This window comes from Cryptotermes secundus, unplaced genomic scaffold (assembly GCF_002891405.2).
Source record: "Cryptotermes secundus unplaced genomic scaffold, Csec_1.0 scaffold65, whole genome shotgun sequence".
NCBI lineage: Eukaryota > Metazoa > Arthropoda > Insecta > Blattodea > Kalotermitidae > Cryptotermes > Cryptotermes secundus.
In genome coordinates this window covers 628,363-654,176 of record NW_019731975.1, presented here as the reverse complement: position 1 = coordinate 654,176, position 25,814 = coordinate 628,363, and the positions used below count along the sequence as shown (strand labels likewise).

Here is a 25,814-nt window from a genome sequence, read left to right as displayed (position 1 = left end):
CTCTTCTTCTTCTCATCCATCTTCTACTTCTTCCTCAATGTCCTGACCTGCACAACCGTGCAGTCAGGGGCTGAAAGAGAAAGTAGCTTTCTCGCAACATGCAAGTCCGTTACCTCAGTCTGGAAGGTGCAGAAAAGATGGCAGAGGTACGGATGTTTTGTTCCCAGTGCCAGGACTTTCCTTTCTATCAGCGTGCATTCTACATCATCATCTTCCAGCACCACATCTTTCTTGAGACACTTGACAGCATAATAGCACTCAGTGCCTTTCAGTTCTGCGAGCAGAACCTGCAGTATGACAATTATAACAAAATGTTTAGGTAAATCCAACATTCAATTGTCCCATACACAAAATAATACATGAAATAAAGGTTTAAACTAAAATTTCTATTCAAATTTGAGGACATAAAGCGTGCAGCAGGAATTTTCTTGTGACATTGGTTCAATGTTGGTTAAAGCATTCACATATGCAAACAATCTGCTGGAGTGTGTCCTATTGCATCCATAAATTTCCAGTTTTAAATTATCTTTTCATAATTATGCTGTACATTTGATTTATTATCATTCTTCTATGTTAACATGAAAATAATGCTCAATGGCTGGTGACTGAACACATGGAAAATGTTATCTTCATGACGTTTCAAATGCTTAATGGCATATGATGTATTATGAAGAACTGCTAATCATGAATATCAATTGCTGAACACTGAAATTTGAAATAACTGTGTTACACTTTTTGAAGAATTTTCTATGTCATTTGTATAATGTTATTCTGTAAAAATATACAATTTCTTTATTAAAACCGTCACAACCCAACTATATTAAGGGCAGTGCCAAGTTCGACTCTGCTACATGTTTCGGCTACCAAAAGCCATCATCAGGCAAATACATGGCCAATATATATACACCACTGACCTGCAGTACTAGTAAAATTGGATACAATAATATTAATTATATTAAAATACTCAGCATAAAAGTACAATAAATTAAACTATATAAAACGAAAGTTATAGTATGAAACAAGATTAAAATTCTTCCAGTGATGGTTTACATCAAGGGCCTCCAAACTATGGCCCGCGAAAGAAATGTGCAGAAATGCCCCGGTCTGTGCATAAGTGTACGAAGAGTAGTGTGTGTAGTGTAGTTGATGTGTGTAATAAAGTCAAGTGGTTACACTTCCATAATATTCAACTTGTAACTGAATAAATTTATTCATATATTTGCTTGTACAGAGATCTCGTAATTTTAATAATTTCATAATTGTATATAAATTGATTTATTTAAACTTTTCAAATTAACAAGACTGTACATAGTAAAATTACTAGAATATTTGTTATATTTATTTAGTATTCGTTTTATTGTTAATTTTTGTATTATTATTCTCTTTTCAAGTTTTAACATGGATGGAAAAAAGGAGAGAAAATTTGACGACGAATGTCGTGCGTTTAATGAAGAATGGGGCATAAAATATTTCTTCATACAATCGAATTCAAAGGATAAAGCTTATGTCTGATATGTAAATATATTGTTGCTGTGTTGAAAGAATACAATATATGTCGTCACTATGACACAAAGCATGCTTCAGCGTTTTCACAATTTAAAGAAAAGCAGCATTCAGATAAATTTGAATCATTACGTTGTTGTCTGCGTTCTCAGCAAGACTTATTTACGAAAGCAACATCAGAAAATGAAGCCTTAACCTAGGTAAGCTATAAGGTTGCTTATGTTTTGGCTAAAAAAGGAAAACCATTCAATGATGGCAATATCATCAAAGAGTGTATGATGGAAGCAGTGACTGAGTTGTGCCCCGAAAAACTTAATCTTTTTAAAATGATAAGTCTTGCGCCAAATACTGCTGCTCGTTGGATTTAAAATATGGGAAATAATATTGTCCAGCAAATTGCAGGCATCGACGAAGAACTTAATGACACACAGGAATTAGCGTCACTTCACAGCATGCATGGCACTACAACAGGAGATGATATCTTCAAAGAAATACAAGAAACACTAACAGAATATAATTTGGACTGTCTGCAGTGCATGACAGTTGATGGAGGAAAAAACATGTCTGGTATAAAAATAGGTTTGGGTGGCCACATTAGAAAGGCTTGTGAGGATGCAGGAATATCAAAGCCAATGTTTCTTCACTGTGTTATCCACCAACAAGCACTTTGTGGAAAACACGTTGATATGAGTTCTGCTTTAAAACCTGTTATTTCTATCGTTAATTTCATTCGCTGTCATGCACTTAACCATCGCCAGTTTCGGTCTTTTCTCGAGGAATGTGATTCCGAGCTTATTGGCCCGATATATTGTACTGCAGTTTGATGGCTTAGCTGTGGAAAAGTTATTTCGCTCTTCTTTCAGCTCAGGAATGAAATTGATATATTTCTTACCGAGAAAAACCATCACAACCCACTTTTATCTGATACCGAGTGGCTTTGGAAATTAGCATTTTTTGCTGATCTTGTGAACCATATGAACAATTTGAATTTAAAGTTTCTGGGTGAAAATAACGTAGTCTGTGATTTATTTGCACTTATCAGGGCATTCAGAGCAAAGTTGATACTTCTGGAAAGCCAAGTGAAAAATTGTAACTTTGTTCATATGCTATACTGTGCAGAGTTGCATAAAAAGGGTGAAGCAGAATTTCCTTCCTCGTTTGCAAATTTAGTCATTTCAGATTTGAAAGAACAATTTCGGAAGCGATTTGCTGATTTGGATGCCAGTGCTCAGGAAATTAAATTGTTTCAAAATCCGTTTGACTGTGATGCTGCAGATGTCCCAAGTCAAATTCAAATGGTAATTATTGAACATCAGGAAAATTATCATATTAAAGACAAATACAAGGAAGGAAATTTTATCGAATTTTATAAATTTCTGAACTCTGAGCAATTTCCAAATTCAAAGAATGTGCTTGTAAATTTATCTCGATTTTTGGGATGACATATCTGTGTGAACAAACTTTTTCCCAGCTGAAGTATATCAAGTCGAAATACAGGACAAATTTATCCGATGAACATTTAAAGTTGCTACTTGTGATTAGCGTTTCAAAATTTGAACCTCAATTTAATCAGATTTTAAGAATGCAAAAAGAGTTCCATCATCCACATTAATTGTTTTATTATAATTTGTGATGAAAATATGAGCATTTGCTGCTACTGTCTGTTGTCATTAATATACGATAATTTATTCTCACGTACTTTGTATTTAGTTTATGAAATTCTGTGCTTTCAAAAAAACTCATATACCTAGAGTTATTAATTTCTCATTTTATCTGGCCCGTTGAAAGTGCTGAATGACCTAATGTGGCCGGCATTTCAAAAAGTTTGGAGAGCCCTGCTTTACAACTTCGAGTCAGTTATTATTGGTTTTTGCGATTTTGGTAGCCGAAACGTGTAGCAGAGCCAAACTTAGCACTGACCTTAATATAATTGTGTGTTGACGGTTTTAATAAAGAAATTGTATATTATAACACAAGAGGATGCATGAAATGAAAACTAGTATATAGATTATTATGCTGTTCTGAATTACCATATGCTGACTTTAAGATTATTCTTTTGGACTTTGTCCAGCATCCCAGTTTTATGTAAGAAGAGAGATGAAGGATAAAGAATAATCTTGAACACACTATAACACCACTGTCAAAGAACTTTAAATTTAGTTTACTGAGCACCACCACCTAGACTAGTGTTTCTCAAACTGTCTTCCACGGAAATGCAAGGATCCACAAGTGGTTCCAGAAATTGTAAAGATAAAGTATCTGTGATAGCCATTTACAATATCAAAGTCTGAGAGAGTAAGAGCATCACAAAATAAATAAAAGAGCCAACCTAAATATTATAATTCTGTTGAAATTCAAAACTTAAAAGTGAATTGTATTTTCAAGTACAATATTTTTTAAATAAAACTCTTGTAATCCTTCCAGTTGAAGATCTTGGAAAACAGAGTTTTACTGCTGTCCGCATGTGTATGACTTTTCAACATGTACATCCAATGAGTCTGGGCAGCAGGACACTTGCATTTACATTATTTACCAATGAAGCAACTGGTATTCATGGGTGACCCCACAATATTTTTCAAGAGGGGGCAGCCAGTATTTTTGTGGGGGGTAAAACAAGAATATTTGCTTACAAACTTGCATTTAAGCCATTTAACATTAATTTTACCGATGGCTTTACTATATTCCAGATACATGAATATATTTTCTTTAAATATAGTACGTTGAAATTTTGGTATCAATATTTGGTATATTTCTTCTTCTTTAAATTTTGATTTATTAAAATAATCCTTGCAGGGAGCCAGATACCTGGATTGCTACCCCCTCCTATTAGGTTTGTTCTTAGAAAGATGACATTACTAGTACTGTTAACTCTATTTCAGTTTTAGAAGACCAAAATGGAATCTTACCATGAAATTATTAGAGTATAACATGATTGGCAGAATTCTGAAGCCACTTCACACATGTATGAAATCAGATCTACAATACATTGCCACAAAAGTAATACAGTAGCATTTTTCCAAATATAGGCAAAATAGTATATTAAGGATAGCAAGAGCATTCTCCAAAATCATTCCTCTCAATGATCGCACACATGCAACACAAAAAGGCTTCAATTTTAGTTATCTTTTTCCCCTTGCCTATACGCCCCATAATACAAGGAAAGCAGAAATGAAGATTTCTATCTTCTGGAATATACCACCATGTAGTCCACTAAAAATAAATTGACATATTCCTCTTAAGTGTCAGTTGACTTTCAGCAGACTATATGGCATTATATTCAAGACAATAGGAATCTTCATAACCATTTGTACGAGAACTTCAAATCGTATAAAGAGCAAAAATGTTTACCCCAGACTGGAGTATATATGCTTTCAAAACGAGTTATTTTGCAATTTACATGATGTTTATTTATTACTGGTATACAGCAGAGCAATTACAGTTCATTTCCACTCCATATCATTAAACACTACAGATTTAAATCTTTCTGAAGTGTACGAAATTCTTCTCTTTGAGCACTCTTCTCTATGCAGTCACAGTCACTATACTCTATCAATATTCACATAACGCATCATTGTTTTTTAATACAATAACTTCTATTATCAATATTAATCAATATTTACTTTTGCTACAGTTCTGAATTCATAATGCATCATTGTAAAGAAACTGAGTTTTTGTAGGAAATTCTTTTGCTCTATAATACTGATCCTAAAAATTTTGTATCAGATATTAAGAGATTACCTTTCCAAAGCTGCCTTTGCCAAGAACTTTAAGGAAATGGAAGTCTTCTACTGTGTATTTCCTGAACCGTGGAATTGTGGTTGCAGGTGGTGTGACACGACCACTCCTGGCAAGTGTGCTGGTAGGACTGTGGTCATCATAGGGATCAAGACCTAGTGTAGAACTGCTGCTCAGGGTTGCGCTGGATATAGCAGAGTCAGTGCTGCTTCCACTGCTACATGAGGCAGCTATCACAGAAATAGCAAACACAATTAATATGTGTAGTTTCTTTCCAAGTGTCCCTGGAAATCTTCAATTCTTATTCACTGTCTCACATGTGAACTTGTGTTAAAATCTTAAAAGTCACGTTTTTTTAATTTTAAAATTATTTTTCACCTCACTGATTCACTATATATTTTGACCAATATGGCCATCAAGTGAGACAACGAATAAGTGAAAATAAGCAATGTGCAACAGGATGCTGCAGCACAATGTTCATGGAAAGGGTTAACAAATTTATTCTCATACCTGAGTTTAGTTATTTAATTTGTGGGACCTTTGTCCAGATTACCACACACACAGCCCAGGGTGGAGAGTAACATTCCACAACAGAGCAAAATGTTTCTTTCAGATGCATTGTGGGTGCGTGATTTCTTCTTCACTTGTTATATGATACCTGTAGCTGTCTTTTGCCACTCCTTGGATATATAATTACTAGTGTACTGCTAAAAATGAGTGGTCTGGGATGCAAGCCAGGAGGGTTGCTACAATGGAGCCTTCTATTTAACATTTTCCAGCATCTGCTGCACTGTCTAAACTGTCATTAGAGCTAAAACCTTCTCAGCAAATTCAGTCCCTAACTGCTACAGCAGGTGCAGAAGAGCCATGCTTTCCAATAAAGAGAAAAGCAGGTGTTAATGTATACACAGAAATTAGGTGCAATACTGTGATGCAAGATGAGGGAAGGATATGCTCTCAGACTGCAGATTATGGTTGAGATTACCTGAAATGTGATGCCATGTATTCAGCAAATGCTTACCAGTGTTTCATTCCTGAAGATGGAGACTGCGAATTCTCCCAGAATATAGGTAAACATCCACCAGATTGCATGGTGTCGCATCCCAAGATTACGCTAATCTTTACAGAGACTACTGTGAAAACCTCAAATCTTCGACTTAAACAAAATAATCCTTAAAAGTATTAAGAAAGGAAACGTTCAATTTCGTGTGGGAGTACAATCAGTATAACTCTCTACTGACAGCATTATGTTGTAACTTTTAAATATGTTTTTATCTCCCCTCTTGGTATAAATATTACTTTTTTAATTCAAAATAGCTTCCAGCATGAAATATTATATACAGCCAGAAAAGACCCTGAATTAAAGTGATAGAGTAGTAATAATAATAATAATAATAATAATATGTAATCGGAGTTAGCTTGACTAATAATAATGGGCTCTGGATTACATAACTGGATTTAGTGGCCCTTCTAATACGATTACAATCAACTGTAACAGCTCACAATCAGTGACTGCCTACGACTCGCTCCATTCCTTATTGGACTACGAGTGTCTTCTCTTCCGTGTGACTGGCCTGGTTCTAATTTACGAATCGGTCACTTCTTCACCTTCCGTTGTCAGCTGGTTAGCAGTCCACGGCTGAACACTAAACTTCTGAATCTCTTACTGTCTGGGCCTTATGTTACGGCCGACGGTCAGTCAGCAAGTCTGGTCTTGGAATAAAGCACCCATCTGGGGCTTACGACCAGATTTTTGTTACTGTGAGACAGCTGCGGTTCTGCTGATGTGGGGCGCTCTTTCTGACGAGGGCGTGTCTGTCGTTTACAATTGCTGCTGGTCATCGCCAGCGCAGTCATTCTCGGGTCCTAGTCCCGTGGGACGTTACCACATTTCAGTGTCTCAGTTTCGAGACTTCCCTTTTCGACACCGTCTGCACACGGGATGAATTTATTACAAAGTCAAAGTCACATTGCGACTGACGGTCAGTCAGTAAGTCTTGGTTCCGAGCCTCATATGAGGCTCATGACCAGATATTTATTACTGTTTGACAGATACGGTCTTGTTTCTGTGGGGCGCCTTCTCTGACGAGAGGACGGGTCTGTCTTTTGTATATGCTGCTGGTCCTCGCCAGCGCAGTCATTCTCGGGTCCGAGTCCCTTGGTACTCGCGACCATATTTTACTGTCTCAGATTTGAGACTTCCCTTTTCGTCGCCTCCTACGACCCGCAGGATCATGGTGGAGTATTCGCCTCCTCACTCACACACACACAACTGAACTATAACTTCGGGGCGAACCGAATGTAAGTCACCATGTTTTATAGTTCCTCTGTTATTCTGTCTGTATCCGTTGCTACGGAAAGGTGTGTTAGCGAGCCGCTGGCTAGAACTGGACTGTTACGGCTTGTTGTCAAGGAAACGTGTGTTATCCCTACGGTCGTTAATTTCGGTTTTCTATACCGTAGCCGACATTTCCTTGAAATAGCTCCTCAATTATCCTCACGAGGCTGAGTGGACCCCGTTCCATACCCACTACTTCTCAGAAAATCTGGTAGCGCCGGGAATCGAACCCGGGACCTCTGGATCTGTAGCCAGCAACTCTGACCACTAGACCACACAGGCGGTCTCGCTTTCAGGCGTCATGTCACAATAATAATAATAATAANTAATAATAATAATAATAATAATAATAATAATAATAATAATAATAAAGGCCTGAGTTGCAATTGTGTGCATTAGTGTTCTGCACATATGACCAATGATTTAGTCCTTCCTTGAAATATATTATGGTGTTTCGTCAGAAAGCCGGAATGGTTCAGAAGATCAGAGTTGATTTCCTAGGCAACAACCAACGTTCCCACGACAGCGACTAGCAACACACGAACTGCTGAAGTAACGTTTCGATGGCAGAGAGCGGAATGAACCCTTCGACGTGGTACTCCCTATCGAGTTCGAGTTGGCCCATGTTCAGACGGGTTCGAATACCTCCACCGTGACCCTGCGAGTCGTAGGAGGCGACGAAAAGGGAAGTCTCAAATTTGAGACAGTAATATATGGTCTCGAGTACCAGGTGTCTTGGCCCCGAGAAAGACTGCGCTGGCAAGGACCAGCAGCATATACAAAAGGCAGACCCGTCCTCTCGTCAGAGAGGGCGCCCATAAAAAAAGAACAGGCCTGCAACTGTCTGACGGTAATAAAGATCTGGTCGCAAGCCCCAGATGGGTGCTTTATTCCAAGACAGACTGGCCGACTGACCATCGGTCGTAAAATGAGACTCAGACTCAGAGACGAGTTCAGTTTGCATTTGACCCTATAAGAGTAGTCAGTCTTCAGTTTGACAGTAATTGTGAATGTGAATAACTGTATTTGTAAGTGTAAAAGTGAGCGTCCAATACACACAGTATCCAAATTCGAAACCCACGTGAATTCACTTGTCGCGTTATATAGGCAACACGCGGCAGTATTATGTGACACCTCCAGCATTCTGAATCACAGAACGTACAGGGCCAATTTTCGTTTGGGGACCGGGGGGGGGGTAGGCCTTCCTATACTTTTCAAACAGTGAGATTAATGAAATTAGTTGCATTCGTTTTTACGTATTATTTAAGTCACTGAAGGATGCACTGAAACTACTTTAATTCCTAAAACAAACAAGTATGCTCATATCTGCAGGGATTTCACCTGAAAACCTTAGATGAGTTTATCAACTGCTTTTGACAGGTCCCATACGGCAGTGGAACTGTGGCACCTGTATGAGACATACCGATAGATTTGGTGCGTATTATTCCAGGGACATTTTCTAAATGAGCAGTTACACGTTGCCACACACGAAGGCCTCAAACGGGGGGGGGGGATCAGGGAGAACATTTGCTTAAAAACACGTTTACTTAAATCATAGCAAGGTTCGGTGTCATAAGAGATAACTTCCCAGAAAGGTCTCTGAAGCGTTGGAATGACTCTCTCTTTCTCTGTAAAGTGCTGGTAATAATTTTTCTCTGCATAAGCAGATGGCCAACAGCCGGGACAGGTCAACCGGTATAACAAAGTGGTATGAGTTGGACTGCCGGGGTTCAATTCCCGGCAAGGCAAGGGATTTTTCTCTACTCCACAGTACCCAGCCTCCTATCCAATGGACACCACGGGCTCTTTCTCTGAGGGTGTAGCAGCCGAGGCTTGAAACTGACCACTCACCCCCACCTAGTGTCGAGGTCAACACTCTTGGAGCTATACATCCACTCCCCAAATGTCTTCATGTCATAGTGCTTAACTAATTAAGCACAGCGACCTGCGACAACTTCACCTTTCTTTTTTACAAACAGGAGGCCACCCTAATTACCTGTGCTGCAGTGTTCAGTGCAAAGTAATATATTTAACATTTCTATTCTTCTACCAATATTTCGCTATCTGTGAGCCGATGGTCTAGAGAAAATGTGGGAGCCTCGACGTTTCACAACCCTATGGGCCTTCACGGCCTGTTTCCTTTGTGCCGATGAGGTATTTTTTTTCAATTGACCTAATCCTTCAGCCGCACTATGGCCCTGGGGTCGACTCAGCCTCTAAGAGAAATGAGTACCAGGAATGTTCCTGGGGGGTAAGGGACGACCGGCGCGTAGGGCTGACAGCCTTATCGCCATCTGTGAGCAGACTGTCTAGAGAAAATGTGGGAGCCTCGACGTCTCACAACTCTAGGGATCTCCACGGCTTGTTACAGGGATAGCTTAACCTTTACCTTAATAACAGGCAAGGTAAAATTGTCCTTATGCTCACGTAATTAAGCACTACCTGCCTATCTACGTACCTATCGATCCATCCATGGCTCTGCAGCCCTTTGTTGGGCCTTGGCCCGTTTTTCAGTTTGTTAATCCTATACACAGCCGGTAGGACTCCTTGGACGGGGGACCAGGCCGTCGCAAGGCCGCTACCTACACACAGAACAGCACAAACACAGAATAAACGCACGCAGACGTCTATGCCTCGAGGTGGGATTCGAACTTACAATCCCAGTGTTCGAGCGGGTGAAGACTGTTCAGAGTTCAGGGGGCAGAGTCCTCCATAGCCATTGGATAGGAGACTGATTGGGGCCCAGAACCGGTCTGAACGACGTAGAGAGGAGAAAAATCTTGCTCCTATTGGGACCCAAACTCCGGTCGTTTGGCCGTCCAGGCCGTAGCCAGTCGCTATACCAACTGCGCTATCGGCTCCATTGAGTTTCAAGGTCATACTAATTGATGGCAATCTCCCCTTACTAAACACAAAATTCGTTTAAAAGTGTGCCCACTTTGATCTTACTAAAATATTACTATTTCTGGTTTCTTTACTGACATCACGCAATAGGCTAATAAAAAAGGACCACAGCAACAAAAGATTCTTCTCTTGATTGAATGTCAGTGCGTTGAAACTTCCTCTGAGGCGCAAACAGTGCCATAAATGCCTACACTGCTCCAGCCTTATCTGTGAGACTGGGACTGGTATGTCTACGAGCACTTGTGTTACATACTACAGTATTTCTGTTAGTGGGTGTCATCTTTGCCATCTTTACCTGCAGTCTAGATAAGCACAAACTCCGAGGAGCAAAGTTCTTGAGAACAGAACAATGACTGAGTCGCTCAATGAATTCATTGCCTTTTATAGAAACTGAAGGTTTACTACTGTGTTCACTAGATCCAGACCTGAATCTCGTTCACATACTCACGCTCTGTTTCATCAAGATTCAGTTCTTCTATCGGTAATCCCCACTCCGTTATCCAACATGACTTTGAAGTTTTCTGTCTCCTGGGACGACAGGCAACCCGGTAACCTAGGCACTACCAAACAAACAAAAAAACGAACTCCGTGGTTTTAGTTCGCAAGCGAACTATGCCGACCGAGTCACCGCCGCTTGACGACGAAGTTAGTGCCAACTCTGGCGGATAGAGGATGTCACGTGGTCAGCGCAACGAACCCCCACGGCCGTTAATCTCGGTTATCTAGACCGGAGCCGCTACTGCCTTGAAATAGCTCCTCAGTTATCCTCATGAGGCTAGGTGGACCCCGTTCCAGACTCACTACTTCTCAGAATATCTGGTAGCCTAGGGACTACCTCACTCCCTCTATCAACCCCCTAATATAAACGGTGGCACATGCGTCTTTTCGGAAATTTTGACGAATATTTTAGATGATAATGAAAATTAAATTTGGAAGGACATAGAAGGAAGAAACTATGGAAAACTGGTCAAGTCATTCGGTCTCCCGAATGAAATTTTAATCGCTTGTCCGTCCGTCCGTCCGTCCGTCCGTCCATCCATCTACCTACCTATCTACATGAAGGACCGTACCGGCCTGAGTCTCCATGCGGACGGAAACCAGTTCTATCACTTTCTGTAACTCAAATATCTTCACGTCTACCAAGGTATGTACTCGTGAAGTTTGGTTCCCAGCACTGTATGGAACCCGAAGATTCATTACCGTGTTCACAAGAGCCCTCCACTGGTCCCTATCCTGAGCCAGATCGATCCAGTCCATACCAGCCCATCCTGTCCATCCATTTTAGCATTGTCCACCCACCTACGTCTTGGTCTTCCCTTCTGGCTTTCCCACCAATATCCTATATGCATTCATTGTCTCCCCCATTCGTGGTACACGCCCTGCCGACCTCATCCTCCTCGACTTGATCATTCTAATTACACTTGGAGAAGAGTACAAGTTATGAAGCACCTCATTATGCAGTTTTCTCCTACCTCCTGTCACTTCATCTCTCTTCGGTCCAAATATTCTCCGAAACACGCTGTTCTCAAACACCCTCGGTCTATGTTCCTCCCTTAATGTCAGAGACCAAGTTTCACACCCATACAAAACCACAGGCAAAATTATAGTTTTGTATATTATAATTTTTATGCTTTTGGCCAGCAGATGGGAAGGGAAAAGGTTCTGGACTGAATGGTAGCAAGCATTACCCGAGTTCAGTCTCCTCTTAATTTCCGCCTGAATCAGGTTTTGTTATTATGTGATCCATACATATCAATTCGGGCCGCCCCCTAAATTTTCCTGAATACGAAGCGCTCTGATAATAAGCACATTCTGCCCCCGTTTCCAGCCCTGACCATGAAACGAAAGAGAAGAGGGGTACAGGTAGCGGAACTTTAGAACTGTGTACTTGTGGAAAAAGCAACATGTGCTCCAACAAAGCTGACAAAATCGGTGACGTTTCTCACTTGTAATCTGTATGCGCTTGGTTCGAATCTCGGCTGGGATACTGTCATTCCTTAGTGTTCTCACTATTCTCCTCAGTCCTTTCAGGTCAACAGCGGAACATTACCTCAACTTAAGAGCCGGGATAGCGCAGTCGGTTTAGCGACTGGCTGCGGGCTGGAAGCCCAAGCGGTCGGAATTCGAGTCTCGGTGAGGGCAAGATTTTTCACTTCTCCATGTCGTCCAGATCGGCTCTGGGGTCCACCCAACCTCCTATCCAATGGGTACCGGGGGCTCTTTCCCAGGAGGTAAAGAGACCGGGGCGTGAAGCTGACCACTCACTCCCAGCTAGTGCCGAGGTTAAGAAAATGTGGATCTATACATCCACTGCCCCATACACCTTCATGGCGTAGTGCTTAATTAGTTAAGAACAGGGACACTTTTACTTTACCTTACCATCACTTAGGCTTCCGCCAATGACAGCGTTCGAGAAACTAGAGATCACCAAATGAAACGGCTGTAACTCACATCCAGTCTTTAAGCAGGATAAATACAAACTGAAAACTAACAGTCGTTCGTGTGCTTAATTGAGTAGCACTCCCCGACGGACAGGGAATGGACGTACAGCTCCACGTATTCTGGGCTGGTCGCTTTATTTCCCGTATCTTTTGAATAGGAGGAGGGGTGGTCCGCAGTGCTGCTCTAGACACTGTGGAGGGGAGACAATCTCTTGACCCTGGCAAGAACCGAGCCACGATTCCTCGGTAGTTGAGCCCGAAACAAACAAGAGAGCAATGCGCACACCCGGAGAAATCATGGAGAACTGTAGGATTATTACCGGGTTTAGGAACTTATAAACAGACCTAAGCCTGATCCTACATATTCTATGATAATCTTTACTTAGGCGTACATCAGTTCACTTATACCTCGAAGATGGCAGTAATATATTCCTATGAAATATTAGTAAGCACCTACCAGATAATACGGCGCCATAACCTACAAGATATCAACATGGACCTGACTTACCGTTTCTCGGACGAGCTGAGATAGCTCAGTAGGTACAGCAACAGGAAACAGGATCGACGGCCGGGACTCGAGTCCCGGCAAGGGCAAGAGATTTTCTCTGCTCCACAGCGTCCGTACAGACTCTGAGACCCACCCAGATTCTCATGCAGTAGGCCAAGTGCTCTTTCTCAGGTGGGGTAAAACAGGCGGGGCGTGAGGCTGGTGAATATATACCTCCACTCTCTTATAAACCTTTATGGATTGTGCTTCATGAATTAAAGACAGACACGACTTCGTTCTTTTTAACCCTTCAGGTTTCTCGAACCTGCTTTCTGAAGCTATTTTTTTTATTGTAGAAAAAATATTGTAAATACAAAAAAGCCTAGGCAATGCCCATCCGACCTTCTGTAGCATATTCTTATAAACATCTCATTCTGTAATAGCGGTTACCCAGCGATTTTTAATATAGATCTGAACTTAAATCTGAGAGCATACTGTTAATAATCAGTACAATTACTTCTTTAACTTTTCTTACATGTCTATTTTATATAAATACAGGAATGTTGTTTATGAACAGACGCCTTAGGCCGCGCCATAGCTCAAGCGGTTAGTCGCTGGCTTCCCACCGCGGCGGTCCGGTTTCGATCCCGGGGTCTGGTCAAGTAGGATTTGTGGTGGACAAAGTGGCGCTGGAGCAGGTTTTCTCCGAGTACTTCGGTTTCCACTGCCAATCTTCATTCCACCAATTGCTCCACAATCACCCTCACCTATAATCTGGGGCTGGTACAATAGGCCAGAAGTGGCCGCAGTACAAGGGACTTAGTCCTACCCCACTAGCAATAAAAAAAAACAGACGCCTTGCAGAAATCTTTTTTCTTCTAGCTTTTAGAGTTCTATAACTCTATAACGTATTCGATACCACGTGACACCCTCTATCCGCAAGAGTTGGCACTAACTCCGCCGACAAGCGGCGGTCGCTCGGTCGGTATAGTTCGCTGGCGGACTACAGGCCACGGAGGTAGTGGTAGGTATGTAGAAGCATTTGATTCTGAGTTGACCCGGAATACACATATGTGTGCAACAATGGTCTCGATCATCAGTTAATGTCATTTTCAAAGCTGCTGAGAGTATATTTTGATTTCGGCCAAGTTTCGAAGGAGTCTTTTAACGTGATATTCATCAGTCGTAAAATGTATTACCCTGAGAACCGTTATGTGGGCTATGTGACTGAGTGAGAGATTAACCACAGATTTTGGTGCCAAGTTGGCGAAGATAGGGGGAACAAGAGGATGGATGGATAAACATCAAAACCCTGAGGCGTAACAGATTGTTCTTAGCTGCATGTACGTTGCTGGCAGCAAGAGAAAACATCTTGTGCATTTCATCTGAACAGAACAGTCCACACAGTTCGATTTGTATTGAGACTGATAAGTCGAAATCGTCAATTGCGACTTCCACCAGATACCAGCCACTATACAATTACCTGCTACGTCTTTAACAACAAAGCATTCGGTCATTCACCAATGGCTCTACAGCCCTTTCTTGGGCCCTGGTGTCTTCTGCAGTTTCAAAATCTTTTTTACACAGTCGGTAGGACTCCTTGGGCGAGTGATGAGTCCGTCGCAAGGCTGCTGCCTAAACACAGGGCAACACAAAAATAGAATAAATGCACATACAGATATCTATGACTTGAATGGGAATCGAATCTACGATCCCAGCGTTAGAGCGAGCGAAGACAGTTCTTGCCTTAGACAGACTAACCACTGTGATCAGCAGCAACATAGTTTAACGTGTGTATCCATTGCTAGGATACGAGCAGCTAAATACATTTTCGTGACAACGAAATGTCCATGGATATGGGCTAGCCTATATAAGAAGCCGTGAGGACTCTCCAAGGATTGCTCCTGTATGGAGGCGGTGTTGAATTCCTCCACCGTAGCCCTGTGAGTTATACGAGGCGACGAAAAGGGAAGTCTCCAATCTGAGACAGTCAAATATGGTCAAAAGTTCCACGGAACTCGGAACCGAAAATGACTGCGCTGGCGAGGACCAGCAGCAATTGTAAACGATAGACCCGTCCTCTCGTCAGAGACTGCGCCGCACATCAACAAACCCGCAACTCTCTGACAATGCTAAAAATCTGGTCTTAAGCCCCAGATGGGGGCTTTATTCCAAGAAAGACTGGCCGACTGACCGTCGGTCATAATACATGACTCACACTCCAAGGATTGTTTCGTCAGACAGACGTCGTTCAAGGCACAGAGAGGTTTGGTCAGGAATTCAGAAGGCAGTCTGATAGCTGAGTATTAGCTGTGAGTGTTAACCAGATAATATTCGTTACCGACCAACGACTAGTAAGCAGAAGTTGAAGACTTTATTTTATATGTTACAGTTACAGTAATTTTCAGAGTTTTAATATTATTTGTAGTTGCGACTTGTGAGTGTCCAATAAATCTATCCATCTATTCCAGAAGCCATTATTATCAGTCAAGCAAACATCATACTCGTGACAATTCTATACGGCTCGACCAATAATATTAAAAAATAGAACAAACCATTAATAGATATACCATTAGTCATCAATCAATCGTAAATACACTTTCTTCCTACAGCACATTTAACTAGCAATACAATTTACATCCTCTACTTTACCGTTTTTAGCAATATATGGAAACCGCTATAATTTCTATTTTATAGTTTATCACTTAGCACAGGAAATTTCTTAAAATTGTTACTGTAAAATTGACCCATTTAACTCTGAAACTTAATAATGTGTTTTGTTTATTTATTTACAAACTGCCTGATGATGGTCAATGCGGCCGAAATATGTAGTGTTGAATGAGTATGTTTTAGACACACAGATGCTCTAAAGTTAAAAGCTGATTAATAATTCAATTAATTTAACGAAGAAACTGATCTATACATACACGCAGTGTGGTTGGACCGTCGCTTACAACAATTCAATGCTACTTTAGTCACTACGTTTTTAGGCAGAGTTGAACAACCGTAGGAAGTCGTTTGTGAGGTCACTTCACCTGTTAAATATACCGAGATGATAGATGGTAGGATAATATTAGAATGGTTCTTAAAATGTCTGGTAGAAGGGTGGGGACTGCATTTGTCTGGTTAATACAAGGATCAGTGGCGGCCTTTGTGAGCAGAGTCTAGAGCCCACAGTTCAGATAACAGACGGGAAATGTCTGAGCGACTGATAACTTCTCGAGAACAATCTTCCTTTATGGAGTTAGTTCACTGCTTAGTTCGGCAACACAACACGACGAAATTGTGACATGACATCCACGCTGAAGATCCTAAAATAGTGTTCATTAAGATAATAGACTTAAATGACATGCTAGCAGCCCACTATTGCAGCTTAAACGGTATGTTAGCAATCCACTGTTTCAGCCTAAACGATATGCTACCAGCCCACTGCTCCTGCCTAAACGGTATGCTAGCAGCCACTGATGCAGCCTAAACGGTATGCTAGCAGCCACTGATGCAGCCTAAACGGTATGCTAGCAGCCACTGATGCAGCCTAAACGGTATGCTAGCAGCCCACTGTTGCAGCCTAAACGGTATGCTAGCAGCCCACTGTTGCAGCCTAAACGTTTTCAGTTGGCATTAATTATAATACATGAATGTCCTTCTATGTTAATACAGCCGCAATAATTTGGAACCCTGCAGTACTCACTGCAGGTGTCTTCCCCCCTCACCTGAGGACGGAAACAGACCCAGTTTCCGAAACGTTGTGTTTTCTATTTTCTAGAATACCGGGCGATGGACTAAGTTCAATAACCCAGTAATTCTGTGTGTTATGCACCATCGTCAGAACCCTTTAGATTCTGTTTTACGCGATATACTGTTACCTGCAAAAGAAACAAGGCATATATAGGTCCTACATCACAAAGCAGTTAACAATTCGCGGCAAACAGCACGTGACGTACACGTGACCGACACGTCACGAGGAAAGCTAATGCTAATAATACTGTCAGTGTGATAGAACGAATTTAAACTCTGGTTCCGACGCCAACCTCTGGGCAACCTTCCTTTCAAATTTGGCAGCCTCTCCCTCCATCACCGCCCACTCATTCCCCAATTGGATATAAACCCAACTTGCGAGAATCCTGTAAATATTACATATTAAGCATTAATGTAAACTCTTCTAACGTGTATTCCATTTCATGCGTATCCAGAACTTCGAATCTATACGCGTTTATGTAGGCATCTGAAAGGACAATACATTTATTAAACCGGTCGAACCGGGCAAAAAAAATATATATATATCGGTGGTTATAAAGTTTTCTGGGACATGACGCCGAGAAGTTCGGCAGAAGTTCGCCGATGTTTCGGAGGAATATATTAACTCCATTTTCAGGGACGAAGAGTAGGACAAGCAAAGAAGATGCAAGAGCCAAAATCCCTCTGTTTGCTACCTCCTTGGCTTAATCTTCGATTCCGATTATGGACGCAGTATCCCCTCCGAAACGTCGGAGAACTTATATCGGACTACAAATGTTCATATGCTAGAACACATTAATCAAAAGATATAATCCGTAAACATTATCATATGTACTTCTCCTACTGACAGCATACAGCGTGGTCCTAGTCGGTTAATTCGCTAGTAAAATACATACTAAAATAATCCATTGCTAGACAACGGAATGTTAAAACACGTTTCGAGGCAACGAACATGCTTGGAGCAATCAAAGCGTTGCCCAGAGACTGACATACGTTTTGTGGCAAAAGGATGAAACAGAGAATAACAGAGGAATTTAAGAAATGGTGATACCTATCCCGGCGGGCTGGAAGTTATGGAAGGCAGCGGATTCGTAAATTCGAGGAGAAAAATCAGTACGAGATTAATGAGAGATTCGTCAGTTAGACGTCGTTTAGAAGAAGTTCAATGTGTGAACTCTTATAAAAAAACTGTAATTTTAAAGAAGCGCCAATAAACCCAATCATAAAATCTAGAACCCATTGTTTTTAATCACGGAACCCCGGATGTGACAATACGTTAGAAATTTCTTCATTAATTACTGAGTTTACAAAACTTGTTCGAAATGGGATCCTCCACGTTCAGTGCACTACTCACAAAGATGTCACGCCGTTCTACTAACTGAACAGCAGGTTTCAATACGAACATTTTTCTGTTAACACAAGAGAATATTTTGAGCTATCTGGCCTTTGAGTCACTCTTAAATTACTCAAGATAATCCGTTTCAAAACCAAAAAAATTTGGAATGCGCGATTTGAGGTTTTCACTTCGGCGGTAATGAAGGGTTCTATATTCTGGGATATGACACTGAAATTCAACACACGTTTCGGAGGAACATATCGTCTTAACTTTCAGAGTTGGATGATAAGACGAGCATAACGTTAGAGCTCAGAAGATAGAACTCTTGAACGCTAAGAAGTTCCAAATCGCAATACAGCGTTTCAATTCCAAGAAAGTACTCTACTCACAACATGCCTTCGTGTTGGGCAGTGTAAACGTACAAGGGAGGGTCAGTAAATAGGTCACAAATGGAAGTAAAACAGCTGTAATGGACGTAATAGGTTTTCCGTGTGTATCACTAGGTAGCAGCACAGTCCAACTTCATAACAGCAGATGAGCATGCGCATTTTCAGAGGCTGGTTTCCGTAGTAAGAATGGTGATTGTGCTTGAGAAGTCTAATACCGAAGAGCGACATTGTGTTGTGAGATTCTGTGGGCAAAAGGACTCAGTGCAAAAGATATTAATAAAGATGTGTTTCCTAGAAAATGGCGCACCTATGTGAACACATATTTATGTGATAGATCACGACTGTAGGAAAATAAACGCGTAAAAAAAGTGTGTTACCTGGATATATGTATTGAAAAGGGTGAAATGCGCTTAATGAAAGGTGGAAATTTTTCAAAAAGCAGAATTTATGTTCCCCGGTGTCAGAGTTTAACGACGTGAACTTAAATGCACAGGTTACTTTGGACTGGAGGTAACAATGTTTATGAAAAGTGAATTTAAAAGGCAATATCAAAGAATCTGCCCTGAGGAACTAAGGAAACTGCTATGATCTGAGAACATGACAATCATTAATCTAACCAGGGACCTCTGACACATAAAGCAACACTGCTATAGCCGCACTCTTGCCGCAACTGCTATGATCTGAGAACACGACAATCATTAATCTAACCAGGGACCTCCGACACATAAACAAACACTGCTAAAGCCGCACTCTTGCCGCAACTGCTATGATCCGAGAGCACGACAATCATTAATCTAACTAGGGACCTCCGACACATAAACCAACACTGCTATAGCCGCACTCTTGCCGCAACTGCTATGATCCGAGAGCACGACAATCATTAATCTAACCAGGGACCTCCGACACATAAACCAACACTGCTATAGCCGCACTCTTGCCGTTCGGTATGTTGCTCCGTAGATTTATTTGCTGTTAGTAACAGTCCTCATTGGAGGAAACTGGTGCTCCGGTCTACAAAACCGAGACTGACGGCCGTGGGGATTCGCTGCCCTTACCATGCGACTTCTATCCGCTAAAGTTGATGCTAACTTCGGCGACAAGCGGCGGTCGCTCTGTCGGTATAATTCGCTTGCGGACTACAAGCCACGGAGTTAATAACAGTCCACATGCCTATAGCGACGACTGATCGGATGATTGTGTAAAATGAATTGGAAAGAATGTGAAAAGAAGCGGTGGTAGCCTAATGTAAGGAAACACTCCCGACATTTTTCCAGAAGGGCAGGAGAAACCCATGAATTACCTCAGTTAAGATAGTCGGTGTCCCAGCCAAGGTTGAAACTGGCTACCTCCTGATTACAAGATGGAAGTGTGACCACCTGAGCGCACTTGCTGGGTGAGGCGGTACGAATTGGGAATCTAGAGATTAAAAGGAATACGACACTGACTACAAGCATCAAATGCTCAATACACGGCGATGGAGGAACAACACGTCAGTCAACGTAACTAACTCCATGGAGCTGGGTCCTTCTTGACAAGCTGACAGTTGCTCAGCTACTCAAGAATTCCCCAAAATGTTATGGAATTCGAAGTTCATTACCGTGTTCACAAGAGCCCTCCACTGGTCCCTATCCTAAGCCATAATAATCCAGTCCATTCCACCCCACCCGATGTCTCCAAGACTCATTTTAATATTATCATCCTCCCACATATGTCTACGTCTTTCTGATAGTTTCTTTCCTTCTAGCTGTCCCACCTATATGCATTATCCTTCTTCTCATGCGTGCTGCATGTCCTGCCCCTATTATCCTCCTTGTCTTGATCACCGCAATTACGTTTGACGAATAGTACAGGTTATGAAGATCCTCATTGTGTAATTTCTCCACCCCTATTATTACACCCCCTTTAATCCAAATATTCTGCTCAGCATCCTGTTCTCAAACACCCTGAGTCTGCGTTCTTCCCTTCCTGGACAGTCAACGCAACACATAACAACATTAAGTGCACTTCACTCCAGGTGTTTCGTACGTGCACGGTGTCCAACAAGTGCCATTTCTGTGATTCATTTCTACCATTACAGTAGGCCTATTCGTAACCTTTGTCATCCTGTGTCCCACTGGGGATAACCACAGGTGTGCTGAAAGACGCAATTATAAACCTCGGTACAGGCCGTGCCAAAGCTCGGGCGTTTAGTCGCTGGCTGTCCATCGAGACTGCTTGGGTTCGAGACCGGGTTACGTCGTGTGTGAATTTTGGTGGATAAAGTGACACTGGGGTAGGTCGTCTCCTAGTACTTCGGTTTCCCCTGCCAATCTTCATTCCATCAATTGCTCAACAATCACCCTCACCTGTCATCTGGGGCTGGTACAATAGGAGAGTAGTGGCCACAGTACAAGGGTCTTAGTCCCACCCCACTAAGAATAACAATAAACCTCGGTATAGAAGCGAAGGAAATTGTATTTTAAACCAATTCGCAAAAAGAAAAAACAAAAAACTAAATGATGGAAAGAAAAGGCTATGTAATTCAAGAATGCATTAAAGTGGATGACCAGGAATTTGAAAGAATGTGAGAATTCAAATATCTTGGATCTACTCGAGGTAAAAGTAAAGTTGTCCCTGTGCTTAACTAATTCAGCACTACGCCATGAAGGTGTATGGGGAAGTAGATGTACAGATCCACGTTTTCTTGACCTCGGCGCTAGTTGGAGGTGAGTGATCAGCTTCACGCCCAGGCCGCCTTACCCCCCGGTGCCCATTGGCTAGAAGGTTGGCTGAACCTCAGAGACAGTCTTGACAACGTGGAGAAGAGAAAATTCTTGGCCCTACCGGGACTCGAGCTGCAGTCCGTAGCCAGTCGCTATAGCGACTACGCTATCACGCAGAAGATTACATCACTACTGAAGCAGAACAGAAAATTGAATCGCAGATCGAGCTGGTTATGGCCTCAAGAAACGACTGAATTCACAGTGTTTAGGGAGAGGAAAATGTGCCTATGCTTATCTACGGAAGTGAAAGCTGGCCCTTAGAAAGGGAAGACGAAAATATGCTCCGAATCTTTGAAAAATGGACAATAAGAATAATTTACGACGCATTAAAGGAAAATGGTATATGGAGATCGAGGTGTAACCACGAAGGTTATGAAAGTGATCGAAGTATGGAGGTTAAGATGGCTGGGACAACTGTTTAGAATGCAGGAGCAGAACTGTTGCAGGAAGTTAACTGCACATAAAACACAACATACTCGACGGGTAGGCTGAATTCGGTTGAGGAAGATGTGAAGACAACGAACGTTAGAAACTGGAGATGGAAGTCACAGGATCGGAACCAGGGACAAGTAATCGTAATAAAGGCTTCATATGGCTGGACGTGCGGGTTCGATTCCCAGGAAGTGCAAGAGGTTTTTCACTTCTCCATAACTTCCAGAGCGGCTCTGGGGCCCACCCAGCCTCCCATCCAATGGGTACCGGGACTCTTGCCCGGGGATCAAGCGGTCCGGGTGTAAAGCTGACTATTCATCTCCGTCTAGAGTCTAGGTCGAGAATGACGGACTTATACCTCCATTCCCCCATGCATGTTCAAGGTGTGCTGCTTAATTAATTAAATAAATGGGTAATTTTACCTCGGCCGGTCACGGTAGCCGAACGGTCTAAGGCATGTACTGTCTTCGTTCGCTTGGAATCCGGGATCGTGGGTTCGAATCCCACTCAGGGCATGGATGTTTTGGATGTTTAGTTTGTGTGTGTGCGTTTTTCTGTGTTTGTGTACAGGTAGAGGCCTTGCGACGAGCTGATCACCCGCCCAAGGAGTCCTACCGAATGAGTAAGATCTAGAAAAACCGAAGTGAACGGAGAAGTTCATGGAGGTAGGCCTAGGCTCACTGGGGCTGTAGTGCCAAGGGAGAAAAAATTACCTCTCTTTATTCTAAAAGGATTCATATCGAATATATGTGTAAAAAGGTTTTTTCTGTTTCCTAGTTGCTACCGCGGACTTCAGAGAACACTCGAAGATATGAAAGTTCCTCTTTCCAGTATGTGTGAGATGTCGCGACTGTAAAATGGATGCTCTAAAATACACGTACTACGGCAGAATCTTTGGTTGCTCGCTTAAACCCTCATTCGCAATCTGCCTTTCTGATGTGACTGCGCCGTAGCGTTCTTGATTGAGGCATTATGCTACAAGCCTGAAGGTCACGGGATCGATTCCCGATCAAGTCATTGTATTTTTTTCAATTTACCTAATCCATCCAGCCGCATTATGGCCCTGGAGTCGACTCCGCCTCTAACAAAAATGAGTACCAGGAATGTTCTTTGGAGTAAAGGGCGACCGGCGCATAAGGCTGACAACCTTACCGCCATCTGTGAGCCGACTGTCTAACAAAATGTGGAAGCCTCGACGTCTCACAACCATATGAGCCTCCACGGCCTGTTACAGGGTTAGAGTTACTTTTTTAATTTATAACTTACTCGTAATTCCTTATTTCATTCTTCCTTCTTAGCTATTACATAGATGACCCAGGAGGAAAGGTCAGTATCCTGGGAGGTCATAGTATCGGTAATTCTAAGCAAAAAGTGTATACATTTGTCCTATTCCGAAAGGTTTCCGAGATAGAGCTATTTCACTGTACTGTTCCAAAATTGTTTATTGTTCAAGTGACAAATTTGGTACAGTTTACGTAGTACGTAAAACTCCACCGCCAACATCAATGCACTTCGCAGTTCGTGTGAGGACATGGCTTGTTGCTCGTCTCTACAGTCTACAGTAATGACTGATATTATGACCTTCCAGAATACTGACCTTTCTTTTTGAGACACCATGTATAATGCAATATTGTGAATGTAAGCAATACTACCCCGGACAAGGAACGTGTATCCGGCCTCTCTCTTATATAATTTTATACAGAGCGCAAAAACTGACATATAATGCGCACACTATCCTGTAGCTTCATCTGCTTCCACGATTTGAATCCTAGCGGGAATAAGAGATTTCCTCTTGTAAGATTTGAGGCTTTCACGGCGGTGACTATGAAGAAAGCAGTCTTCGGGGATTTGGCACCGTGTATATGTGGTGTTAACCGACGTTTCGGAGGAACACATCGCCTCCATCTTCAGGGCAGAAGGAAAAAGCAGACTGCTTTTACCGGTTCTCACGGTCTCTTCGCTTGCGGATTTCTTATATTTTTCCTTCTACCCTGAAGATGGAGGCGATACGTTCCTCCGAAACGTCGGTTAACACCACATATACACGGTGCCAAATCCCAGAAGACTGCTTTCTTCAGATTTCCTCTTCTTCACACGCAGAGACCGGCTATGGGGCCACCCAGTCTCCTACACAGTGCTTCCCCTNTCTTTGGAGTAAAGGGCGACCGGCGCATAAGGCTGACAACCTTACCGCCATCTGTGAGCCGACTGTCTAACAAAATGTGGAAGCCTCGACGTCTCACAACCATATGAGCCTCCACGGCCTGTTACAGGGTTAGAGTTATTTTTTTAATTTATAACTTACTCGTAATTCCTTATTTCATTCTTCCTTCTTAGCTATTACATAGATGACCCAGGAGGAAAGGTCAGTATCCTGGGAGGTCATAGTATCGGTAATTCTAAGCAAAAAGTGTATACATTTGTCCTATTCCGAAAGGTTTCCGAGATAGAGCTATTTCACTGTACTGTTCCAAAATTGTTTATTGTTCAAGTGACAAATTTGGTACAGTTTACGTAGTACGTAAAACTCCACCGCCAACATCAATGCACTTCGCAGTTCGTGTGAGGACATGGCTTGTTGCTCGTCTCTACAGTCTACAGTAATGACTGATATTATGACCTTCCAGAATACTGACCTTTCTTTTTGAGACACCATGTATAATGCAATATTGTGAATGTAAGCAATACTACCCCGGACAAGGAACGTGTATCCGGCCTCTCTCTTATATAATTTTATACAGAGCGCAAAAACTGACATATAATGCGCACACTATCCTGTAGCTTCATCTGCTTCCACGATTTGAATCCTAGCGGGAATAAGAGATTTCCTCTTGTAAGATTTGAGGCTTTCACGGCGGTGACTATGAAGAAAGCAGTCTTCGGGGATTTGGCACCGTGTATATGTGGTGTTAACCGACGTTTCGGAGGAACACATCGCCTCCATCTTCAGGGCAGAAGGAAAAAGCAGACTGCTTTTACCGGTTCTCACGGTCTCTTCGCTTGCGGATTTCTTATATTTTTCCTTCTACCCTGAAGATGGAGGCGATACGTTCCTCCGAAACGTCGGTTAACACCACATATACACGGTGCCAAATCCCAGAAGACTGCTTTCTTCAGATTTCCTCTTCTTCACACGCAGAGACCGGCTATGGGGCCACCCAGTCTCCTACACAATGCGTCCCCTGGGTAAAGCGGTCGGGACTTGAAGCTGACCACTCACCTCCAACTAGTGCCGAGATTAAGTATGACGGAGCTATACGTCCACTCCCCCATATGTCTTCATGGCTTAATTAATTAACTACTAACTGTCCGGAAAACAGAGAAATTAAAGACTGTTAAGTAAAATAGCTTCTTCTTTCAGCCAATTCTCCAATGAAAGGGGCAGATGTAAACAATGGGGTTTCGCCCCCGCTTTAACTTCCGAACTACGTAGTGCCAGTATTTATACACTGATGTGGGAGCTCTGCCATATTGTTACGCCTCTTGTCTTATGACCATCAGCCTAAGAATAGTCGTGCTATTCGAAAGTGGCACTTGCAGAACAAGAATTTGTATCGCTCAGTCAGAACGGTTTTCTATGTCGTTTTGTAGAGGCTGCATGAAAACACTATTAACATTTCGGTTATAATGTGTCACACTACATTATCGTAACACAGTAGTTTCCAATATGTGGGGCACACCCCCTTAGGGGATCGCGAATGATTGGTCAAGTGGGGGATATTCTGGGGAAGCTAAAAAGTAAAACAGAA

At 42.1% G+C, this 25,814-nt stretch overlaps 1 protein-coding gene across 8 annotated transcripts in view; it reads right to left on the bottom strand.

Annotated features, from left to right (window-relative positions):
* The window catches only part of LOC111867348 (putative protein kinase C delta type homolog), a 182,263-nt gene that overhangs the window by 16,035 nt on the left and 140,414 nt on the right, over positions 1-25,814 (bottom strand). For 7 of the 8 annotated variants that reach the window (XM_023857125.2, XM_023857124.2, XM_033752650.1 and 4 more), the window contains 2 exons: positions 5,242-5,468; positions 114-287 (listed from right to left, as the gene is read on the bottom strand). In XM_023857125.2, the coding sequence (XP_023712893.1) occupies positions 114-287; positions 5,242-5,468 (401 nt within the window). The remainder of the gene's footprint in view (positions 1-113; positions 288-5,241; positions 5,469-25,814) is intronic. The other variant, XM_023857122.2, reaches the window with a different exon arrangement.